The sequence below is a fragment of the Camellia sinensis genome, chromosome 5 (assembly GCF_055761805.1).
Source record: "Camellia sinensis isolate YWXY chromosome 5, ASM5576180v1, whole genome shotgun sequence".
Lineage (NCBI taxonomy): Eukaryota > Viridiplantae > Streptophyta > Magnoliopsida > Ericales > Theaceae > Camellia > Camellia sinensis.
Window position 1 is genome coordinate 141,359,820 of NC_138965.1, and position 11,616 is coordinate 141,371,435.

Below are 11,616 nucleotides of genomic sequence, written 5' to 3' on the forward strand. Positions count from 1 at the left end.
GACTTTCCAAACAATCCCTCCATGGTCTCCTCTCCCTCCACTTGGCAGAGGCAACAACTAGTGGTACAATATGATTTCCATCCCACTTCCAGAATATTCATTGCTATACTCATCCATGGAAATGGCTTGAGAAGAATTAATCACAAATAACACAAAACACAAATTTACATAAATCAGCAAAATATTTATTTTTACGGCTCACATTAGTTTCATTATATTGAAAGAAGCAAATAGTATGATAGGATTGTTTATGTAGACAATAATATTTTTACGTTAAGGTTTATATCAACAAATTACTCACAGCACCCCAAGTTGAATTCACGACTGTGATAAAATATACAATACTAATCAAGCTCCACAGACCTAACGAATTTAGGCATGGGAGGACATCTTTTCAATCTAGTACATACAATAATCTAAATTTTTTATGAAATCCTAATTTCTTTACATAAAATTAATCAAACCAATGGAAAAATGGATTTGGGTAGGGATATGTTACACTTGGCTTCGCCACTAAGTATACCATAGTACTAGATGTTCAAAGAAAACTGAAAACATTATATTGAAGGATGAACTCCTAAAATCACACAATATTCAACAACTAAATTCAAGTTTCAACATCTTAAAGATTAAACTTGATAGCCAAAATCCATAATAAGATGAATATGTCAAAAGTCATGCTAATGATGTTACATTAATAGCTGAAAACAACAACAAACAAGACATAAACTTAGGATTCAGGGATGAGAAAATTTTACAATTTTCAACCACTGTCTATATAAAACCTTAAAACTCTATCCGACTATGGCTCAAATCCACCCGAGAAGCCTATACTATATACAGGACTAATTCACTACTGAACATCAACCATGTTTAATTGTTTTAGAACAGCTCAAGTCGGAATCTCTTAGTCACATGCAATACAGATTTCAACAAAGCCTTTACGTATGGGCAGATTGTGACAGTACTAACCTAGAATGGTTATGCTCACCTTCATATGTGACAATAAGCATTGAAGGATCGTCCAAGCATCTCTCAACATGTTTCCTCGCCGGGCAACCTCTCACGCTGCTACATTTATAGTACCCCCTGCATACGAGCTTCATAATCAGATTGGACAGGTTTAAAATGTAACTTAAATTTCGTATTATCAGCAAAGAAGCAAACCTGCAAGCATCTTGATTTGATAAAAATGAAAACTAAGAAAGATAAACTACAAATACAACATCGTTAAGAAAATCAAATAAAGAAGAAGCCACCTCCAATTCACATTACCTAGAGAATAAATGGAGCTGTCTGGACAACACCCTTGTAGCATTTTTGTGTGATTAACTCCTTTTAGGAAAATGATGATTGTTTAGGTCCCATTTGGTGCATCCTGCTTAAAACGTCTATTCTTATTTTTTATTTTGAGAATCTGTGCCAAAGTATTTGATATAACTTCTACTTGCAGATTATAAGACAAAAGTAGCTTACATAAGTTGAAAAAAACCGATTCCTGGGAAGCTCTGAAAGAGATGCTTTTAGCTTTTGTTTTTTTATTATCAGCTCTTAACTTGCAAGAAAATGCACCAAATAACCCCCTTAGCAGGGTTTTGAACTTTGCTCATAACATCAATTTCAAACCTTATGTAGCATAAGATTTGTTAACATTTTTAAATATAGAAAATGTTCTAATTTTCAAACAACCTTAAAATTTCCATGGTCATATCATATGTTATGAGGATTCTGTATAAAAAATCTGTATGCTTAGAATTTTTCTTAGATAATATAAATCTGCCCCTGCTGCCATGGAAACCTCCTAGGAGTTGTGGGACATGATTCAAGCAAACTAAGGTTCGATTCAACTAGTAAATGATACTGAATAGGAATGACTTGTGTAGAGGTAACAGGTAATTTAATCATAAATCCAATGTTTAGCCAAGTTCAACAACTACTGAAAATTAGACAAGCTCGTATACTTGGCCCACCGTAAGGCTTGTGCTCCTAGACCTTATTTTAGAGCAAGCATCATGCACTGGATTGCCCTTTTTTAGTATAATATGAAGGGCTTACGTCAAACTATACAAAGCAACTATAATGGAACAGATATGAATTGGACATGAAGCTTAAACTGGGACTAACAATTCGAGTATGTTCAAACAGTCTTTAGTTTCAAATTAGATATACCTAGGATGTGGTGAACCTTTGATAGGCTTCTGCCCATACTTCCTCCATGAGTACTCATCAGGAGGAATATCTGCAACTTTGTTACTGATGGCAGGCACCTTAATAGATCTCTTCACCCTCAGTTTCCTAGTAACCAAACACAAAATCAACTCAAAACTAAGACTAACAAGACTCATCTAATCGAGTACACCAAATCAGAGGATTCAACACTGACCTCCTCTTTGAGCAATGACATTTACCACTGCTCACACATTTCGTCACAGTCCCATCTTCCCCCCTGCAACTGCACCTCTTCCTGGATTGTTGCGACGTCTGATCAGACGTTTGTGGCACGCCAATCAAATGGAATGAATTCCCATTTAAACTAGCTGCACTACCGTCCATGCTTAGGGATGATATGAATGATCTGTTGGACGACATGGTTTGTGCGGAACTACAGCCATCGAATTTTATGTTTATGCCACTGTTGTTAGACCTAGCATAAGCCATGTCAGCATGAAATTTCATCTGTTGCTGCTGATGAAGATGCAGTCTTTGCATCATCTGTTGTTGAAGGAACTGATGGCGCTGTGAAGGCCTTGTTAGAAAATTTTGCTTTTCAAGAAAAATTTTCTGAGAAAATTGGAGAGAATTTCCAGGTTTTGAATCAGTTTCAGGAATCGGGTTTTCAGGGAAACTAGTTGGTAGTAGTTGGAGGGGCTTTGGTGGGAAATTTGTTTGGTGGTTTGGACTTTCTAGGAAAATGTTTTGAGGCAAAGATGGTTTAAATTTCTTCAATTTTCTCACTCTTCCATGACCAAGACTACCACTCAGAAGAGAGACAACTCTCTTGAACTTGAATACAGCTTCTACCATTAGGGTTTTGTTCTGAACCTGATCTTGAGAGTGACATAAGAGAGTAAGAACTCTATGGCAGCTCTCAACAGCTGATTTGTTGGCTTCTTCAACAACCTCCATGTTAATCCACCCCTCCAACAGCAAAAAAAAACCCAGACCTAATGCTCAAAACCCCAGAATCCCAGATGCAGAAACAACACAAGATTCACAAAATCTGATTTTATCAGAGTAAAATCAAAATACCCATCTCCAAAAGCACAAAAAACAGAATAGAAAATGTCTAGAATTTCAAGACCCACAAATTACAATTAATCTCTCTCCAAAGCAGCTCTGTCAGTTTTCTTGAATCCATGCCATTTTTAAAGAAACCCAAAGAAAACAAAACCCTTATCATCAAAACCCACGACCCCAAATGGAAAAACAACACAAATCACAAAACAATTTTGTTGTCATTTTTTACCAGACCACAAAAAACAAAACCCAGACGGGCATTGCCCAGAATTTCACCACCTTTGATTTATCAAAAAACTTCTCAACCACAATCAGAGTGAGCTCAAAGGATCAAACATAAAGATGGAAAATGTCTATAATTTCAAGACTAACAAATTCATCTCTGTCCAAAGCTGCTCTGTTAGATTCTTGAACCAACACCATTTTTAAAACAAAACCCTTATCACCAAAACCCAGAAACAAAACATTTTTGTTTTAATTTTTTACGAAACAAAAAACACAAACAAACAAAACCCAGACGGGCATTGCTAACAAAATTTCACAACTTTTGATTTATCAAAACACTTCACAACCACAACCACAACCACAACCAGAGTGAGCTAAAAGGACCAGATATAAAGAAGGAAATTACTGATTAGCCACTCTAATGGCTAATTCTTGGCAGAGGCTGGGACGAAATTGGGAAAAGAAAAGAAAAAAGAACAAAAACAAAAATGAAGTATGAGAGGAGTGAAACCCTAAATCATCCAATGGTTTTAGAATTTCGAAGTGTGAAAGAGACTGAGAGCACCCTTTTGGACTTGGATAACCAAAAGAGACACAAACGCTTTGTCTTTAAATTACAAAAAGGAGTGAAAGCAAGAAAGTAATCAAAAATACAAACGCGCTAAGAGGGACCGATGAAAGACAGAAAGAGAAGGGAGAGAGAAAGGCAAAAAAGGAAGAGAAGAGAGAGAGAGAGAGGCTCTGTTACAACAGAACAGAGAAGAGCAGACTGACTTCCCTGTCAAAGATACGAAGGTGTCCCACCAAAGAAGTAGTCATTCTCTCGAGTAAATTTTAGGGAACAAAGACTAGCGCTCCGTTTGGATAAAATGTTTGATTTATAAATTAGGTCGATTAGAGCATCTTCAATGTTTAGTTTTTTTTTATATTTAATTTGACTAAAAATTTTATCTAATATCATGTGTTTTAACAAAGTAATCTAAGAATTTATCAAATCACCAGTTAATCAAGAGGATAATCAAGAGATGTTCCGCCAGTCAGTTAGTTAATGTAAATTTCTATTTCAGTTATACACAATTTTGCTGAGCGATCGAGGGACAATCGATCAGACATCCAACCAGTTGTTCAATACTCATACATCACCTATAAAACTAACAGCTATCTATATTAATTTGGCGAAAGGTTCTAACATTCTCAATTTAATAAAAAATTTAAGATATCCTTAGTTTGATGAAACAAAAGATGAAGCGTTAGAGACGCTCTTATAAGCTAATTTTTTGGCCGTAGGTCTCACTTGAGAAGTGGCTTATAAGCTTATTTTTTGACTTATTATAACAAAGATACAAAAAGTAAAAGGATGATATGGCCAAAATAAGTCAATAAGATTGCTTATAAGCTTTTTCTCAAATTAGCTTAAGTAAATATTAGTAAAAATAATGAGAAATTGTGACCCCAAAAAAAAAAAAAATCTATTACTCACGGGTTTTTTTCATTTTCACATTTCAATATAAGAGAATTTGAAGGCTCATGAGGCCTACTATGCCTCCGTTTGGGAAGTGGGTTGGCTTTTTGGCTTTTTGGCTTTTTTGGCTATTTTAGCCTGGGCTAAAAAGCTTGGTTTGGGAAGGACTTTTTGGCTTTTTGGCTTTTTTGACTTTTTTTGTGAGAGAAGAATGTAATGATTATAGGTTGGATGTGATGTTTTGTTTGTTATGGCTAAAATAGCCTATTTTGTTTTTTGTGGCTAAAATAGCCAAAAAAGCCTGAAAAAGCCCTTGCCAAACGGAGGCTATAGATTTCGTTTTTGATAATTTTAACCGTTCATTTTGTAAGGCTTTCAATATATATCATTTATAAAAAATAAAAAAAATATAGTTTAATTCAAAAAATGTAACATTTTTATTTTATTGCATTTGTTTTCGAAAAAATAAACAACAAATATATTTTTAAAAGTAAATCATATATTTTTTTTAAAAACAAACACGATAAAATAAAAATGTTATGATTATCAGATCGACCTAATCTATTTCATGCCCTATAAAAATGAATGGTTTAGATCAGTGAAATGAGACCTGTGGTGGGCCTCACAAACCCCTCAAATTTTCGTATGTTAAGATGTGAACGTGAAAAAAATTCGACCTATTATTTAATAAGGGTTGTTATTAATACATACCTTATTTCTTTAAACCCTCCCAATTCTCACCTTTTTTTTTTATTACAATAATACCTTGAAGTAAAATTGCATTAAAGGATAATCTTTAATAAAAACATCAACCCACCAAATAAAGACCGTTAAAATGACACACTACAATATTGTACACACACCTTCAACCCCACTAAACCATTCGACAGTGGCTGAAGTCCATCTTCATCACTAACCTAAACCCTAAATGTATTCCTCTTCATCACCACCCTAAACGTATTCCTTTTCATCATTCAAGTCATTCAATATTACACGTTCATGTCGTTTCAAATCGTTGCACTATTCATACCACATATTAGTTTAAGATTTTACCATTCGTTGATACTTATAGAGCAATAGAGAATGACGACAACAATTCTAATGAGAATGACTTTGCATTGATAAGTTTATCTATTTTACATTAACGATTCTTGGTCATTTTCGATTTTGTTGTTTTGTTTGAGCTTGATCGGCATTGGTTCGCTAACTGTTAAGGTTTTTTTTAGTAACACAGTGCTAAACATAAATATTTAGTTTGGAACATGAGTTCCGAATAGTATTGTATTCGATCAGCACTTGTATGCCAAACAGTTCAATTTTGTAGGATTTTTCTCCTAGTTGTGTTTTTTCTAAGGGTTTTTTGCTTAAAAACTCCCTGTATGGAGGGTTTTACCCCAAAATAAACAAAAAAAAAAAAAGAAAATGTGATGGGAAGTTGGTTACTTGAGAAGAGATTTCCAACAAGTCGAAGAGATTTTTGACGAGTCGACTAAGAGGTTACCTAAGACAACGTCGTTCACTGACAGTGGCTTCGAATAAATCAAAGAGAAAGAGAATGATCGTTATCATTCTTTAACAGGAGAAAGATCGTCGTCGTTCTTCCACAGGAGAGGGACCATCGTCAACTCGTCATCCTTCAAGAGGAAAGAGTGTGCAAAATTAGGTTAGTATGCACTTGGATGTGATGATATTATAAATAGGGGTAAAATTGATATTAAATGGGGTGTTAAAACAAATCTTATTAAATGGGGTAAAATTGATATTAAATGGGGTGCTAAAATTTAAGGTTTAGGATGAGGGTTCAAAAAAATAGAGAGTCTAAAGAAAAAAAATAGGTGTTAATAACAACCTTCTACTTAATATGTTTCATTTCTCACCAAAATATATATATATATATATATATTGGAATTTGATGAGAAATAAATTGATATATCACAATTTTTTTTTAATAATATCAAAATTGTCTATTAAAAGACAAAGAAAGATGAAAAATCATACTCATATTTCTATATCACATATTTTCTTTTCTTTTCTATCCAAATATGATAATGAAAAAATATATAATATGTTTTCTCTTATTCCGATATCCAAATTGGGTGTAGATGAAGCAAATGACTCTAACTGAGCTGAGTTTTGAAATAGGACAAACTTCACTTTATCCCTTGTGGTGGCCATGTGTGGATTACCTCTCTGACGTTCGAATATCACCACGTAATCCTCATGTGGTTAATGGAGTGATGTGCACAGTTAGCTTTTCCATCTATTCTAACAGGCCATGCATGACACGCGCTTAATATACAAATGGGTATGAAAATATGATTTTTCCTCTGAATTGAATGACTAAAATGCCCTTATCTTCATCATCAATTTCCAAAACCTACCCTCATCATTAATGTATATATATGTATATATATGTTGGGAATATGGTACAAGAATAAAACTGTAGTTAGGGTTCGTTTGGGAAGTGGGTTAGCTTTTTGATTTTTTGACTATTTTAGCCTGGGGCTAAAAAATCTCGTTTAGGAAGGGCTTTTTGGCTTTTTTAGATTTTTTGTGAGAGAAAAATATAATGATTATAGATTAGATGTGATGTTTTGTCTTATTTGGCTAAAATAGCCTATTTTGTCTTATATGGCTATTTTAGCCCCAACATATCTTCCCAAACAAGCCCTTATATGTATATAATTTGTAGCTATATATATATATAATCTTATTTGATATATATATATATATATATATGTGTGTGTGTGTGTATATAACCCGTAGCTATTGTGCTTCGTTGAGGATGATGCTCACAAACCCACCTCAAAAAAAAAAAAAAAAAAAAACACACACACACACACACGCGCACACACACTTTTCTTAAAGAAATGTGATGATTTTGATCTTCATATATATATATAGAGAAAGATCTACAAGAGTTCCTTGGATTGAGTTCCTTTACAATACAAGATCTAAACATACCCAGGAGTTCTTTTACAATATAAAATTTACAAGATGTTCAATGCTTGGATTGAGTTTCAGAGAGTGGTGAGACGAGCATCAGAGATTAAACTCTTCCTTGTTTGGGATAACTATTCTTTTTCATCATCGTCTTCTTCATCGTTTTCTTCTTCTTCTTTGACAATTGTTGTTGTTCATGAAGCATGATTGCAGTTTAGGTTTTGAAATAAAATTGAATTGCTGATTTGGGGTTTGGGGTTTTGGTCTAAATTCTATGATTTCTTTATTTGATGAATATAATTAATTGAGTGATTTGGTGAGAAATGATAAAAAAATGAAGAGAAATAGAACAAAATCAAAATCATAACATCTCTTTCGCCATTGATTCTGACGTCCCCATTGATTCTTCTCTCTCTCTCTCTTGTCCACTTGTTGAATGAGAAATGTTAAACAAAATTATATATACAAGGGCAAAATAGTCTTTTTACTTCTTATGTTAACGGTGTTAACTGTGCACATCACTCCATTAACCACAGGGGGGTTATGTGGTGATATTCGAATGTCAGGAGGGTAATCCGCAAATGGCCCAAACCATAGGGGGGTAAAATGAAGTTTGCCCTTTGAAATATTCAACCTTTGTTTGGGATATGGATTGTTTTTTTGGCTTTTTGATTATTTTAGTCTGGGGCTAAAAAGTCTCGTTTGTGATAGACTTTTTGACTTTTTTGACTTTTGTAAGAGAAAAAAAATAAAGTGATTATGGTTTGGATGTGATATTTTGTCTTATTAGTTTTTTTAACCTATTTTGTCTTTTTATAACTATTTTAATTCAAACTTTTTATGCCAAACGAAGCCTCAAGCTCCATTTACTAAGATTTAGTTGAGTTCAAGTTTGAGCTCAAAAAATGAAATCGAGTTAGATTCATCAAATATGACAGAAACTCGAGCTCAAAAGAAAACTCAAATTTAAATTAATTTGCATATAAGAAAGAAAAACAAAAATTATGAGTTAAATATAGAATAATACTAATATTAATAATAAATTCCATTAACAAAATATGTAAACTTACATAAATAGAGAAATAAAATATATTAATGAAATTTGATATATTATTAAAAATAAATTTATATTTATATTTCTTGTGTTGACAAACTGTATCGAGTCAAATTTGATTTTACTCGAGCTCAGTTTGGATTTAGCAACTGAGTGTTGAGTTTGAATTGCTCATGAACAAGTCAAACTATTTATAATCCATAGTAAAATGTAATTCATTTACAATTTTTTATTAATCAGGAGTATAATATAAGAAGTTGTCATCTTTACTTTCAATATTTGTTTTTTCAACTATGGTAACTGTAATAACCCGACCCTCGTACATGTTCTTTGTTATATCTCTGGGTCCTATTTTGGTGATTTTGAATGCTTACTGTGGAATCCTATGGGAAATTTAAATTAAGTAAGTAAACCATATGATTAAAGATGTCTATCTGTTCAATAAGAAAAGTATCTGTTGTATGAGAATGTTTAGATCAGAAATTGGAAGCCTTAGAGGCCTAATTACCTGGAATTGATTTCACATATATGATCAGCATGATTTTTAAGTAATATTAAGCATGTTTATGAAATTTTAATTTGGGGATGCTTAAACGATTCATTTTTGTCCCTATTCAAGTTTTCTATGTATATGTATATGTTTATAAGAGTCTTATGACTCATAAGACTTGAGAACCATATTTCACCTAAGGGAGGGTGAAGAGTGAGAGAATTGAAGGGTAGAGGAAGGAGATCATCTAAGGTTGGGAATTTGTGGAAGGTTAAGCACAAGGTATGTTTAAGATTATCTCAATTGACTCCCATACTTCTTTTGTTTAGGATGTGTGTGAAATACCCTCTTGATCATGTCACCTGGGGGTTGGAATTGATTTAATTAAAATTGAATATGGAGAAGTTATGTTTTCTCTTAAGTTTTCTCTTCTTACTTTGAACTTAAGAATAGAACATGATTTTGTGAATCCATGTTATGTCATGTGCATGAGAAGCTAAGAACCTCAAGATATGGAAGAGTGTTTATGAATTTCAATTTTTGGCCCATTGAATTGAGTTGTGTGCATGGATTTAATTCAACTAGAAAATATCGTATATTGTACCTTGGATTTCATGCTTTTTGAACCATGATTTAGTGATGAAAAGATCTATTTTAGAGTCTTGAATACACTCCTAAAAGAATGGAATTTTTTAGCAAATTTCGGACTGGAAATGCAGAATCGCCGCACGTGCGGGAGTCATGGCCGCACGTGCGGGAGGTGTTGCCGCACGTGCGGGGGTTGTGGCCGCACGTGCGGGAGAAGGGAAAATTTTGGGGCTTTTGTTCTGCTAAAAAGGCACGTGCGGGACTTCCGGGCCGCACGTGCGGGGCCAACTGCCGCACGTGCGGCTCATGCTGAAAAACATGGTTTGCTCCGTTTTGCGTGTAGAACCCTCTAATATTGTCGGAATATGTATTTGATGTCTTTTAATATGTATAAATTCCTTCGAAGTAAAACGAAACAGAAAGTGATTCAATATGAAAAGGAAACTAAAGTGTGTAAGGTTGAATGTGTGCAGGGCACACTCCGGGAAGAACAAGCACGTCGTCGCAACACTGTGAGTAGTAGTATCATTATCTTCCTTACACATGAATAATGATTTTCATTAGCATTTCGTTTACGCGACTATGTTAATGTCTCAAGTACGCAACTAAGATTAATGTTTCAAGTGTGTAAGTATGTATGTTAATGCTCAAGTATGCTCCAAGTATGTAATGAATGAAATAAGAAAGATAGAACACCTATGTTCTACAAGACTCTAGGCCTATGGCCATTCAAGAAAAGTTATCAAGATATGGAACAAAGTGCTACACGGAACTAAGTGCTACGATGTGAGCCACCTCTAGAATCCGTGTGGGACACCTCTTGAGTCCGTATAAATATGGTTTCAAGGGCTTTATGCCACTTTCAAGGGCTTAAATGCCAACAAGTACAAGGGCCTTGTGCCACCATGTTTAAGGGCCTCGTGCCACTATGTTCAAGGGCGTTATGCCACCATGTTTAAGGGCCTCGTGCCACTATGTTCAAGGGCGTTATGTCGCCATGTTAAGGGCTTCAAGCTGTTATGAATTAAGAATATGATATATCAAGTTTTTATGTTCAAGTATGGGCCTAAGGCCGTTATAAGATGCATACAGAATCAGGCTACCTTTGTAATCTCTGCGTTCACACGTTTATTGATATACGTCATGTTTCAAGTTGAGCATTGCTTCATTATGTATTACTATTCACTGAGTCCGGCTCACTCTCTGTTATGTCTGTTTCTGTAGGCAACCAATCAGGTGGTCAATCCTAACCTATGATGCCCGGCTCTTTTTGACAACCTTCGTGTATCCAAGCACTCACGAGGCCACCCATTTTGTAAAGTCTGCTAAGATAATTAACTTATTTTTGGGCTACCCTTCTAAGGTTGAATGTGCATAACTCCACTAGTTTTGGTTATATGCCCGACTGTAGGGCTGGGTCTGTATATGTTTATGTATATATATGTACTGCCAAGAATATTTTTGAATTCTATCAATCTCTTATGGCGCATGTAATGTATGAGATCCTGGCATGTTAGAAATAGCTCAATGGAATTTATTGGTTTTATACTCTTGTATGTTTGTGCTTCCGTCAGGGCCCCATATACTATATGTATACCAGGTTATATGTCTGTTTGA

At 34.3% G+C, this 11,616-nt stretch overlaps 1 protein-coding gene across 1 annotated transcript; it reads right to left on the minus strand.

Moving 5' to 3' along the window:
* Positions 1 to 666: 666 nt before the first annotated feature.
* Positions 667 to 4,320, minus strand: LOC114289980 (putative WRKY transcription factor 74). Its single transcript, XM_028233827.2, has 3 exons — positions 2,384 to 4,320; positions 2,170 to 2,295; positions 667 to 1,089 (listed from the first exon to the last, which is right to left on the minus strand). The coding sequence occupies exons 1-3, from the start codon at positions 3,124 to 3,126 to the stop codon at positions 942 to 944; spliced, it is 1,017 nt and encodes a 338-aa protein (XP_028089628.2). The 5' UTR covers positions 3,127 to 4,320; the 3' UTR covers positions 667 to 941.
* Between the last annotated feature and the right edge of the window lie 7,296 nt (positions 4,321 to 11,616).

Coding starts and splice junctions, on each gene's coding strand:
- LOC114289980 (XM_028233827.2), bottom strand. CDS start 3,126: ATGGAGGTTGTTGAAGAAGCCAACAAATCAGCTGTTGAGAGCTGCCAT. Junction 2,296..2,383: donor TGTCATTGCTCAAAGAGGAG/GTCAGTGTTGAA, acceptor TTTGGTTACTAG/GAAACTGAGGGTGAAGAGAT. Junction 1,090..2,169: donor AAAGGTTCACCACATCCTAG/GTATATCTAATT, acceptor GCTCGTATGCAG/GGGGTACTATAAATGTAGCA.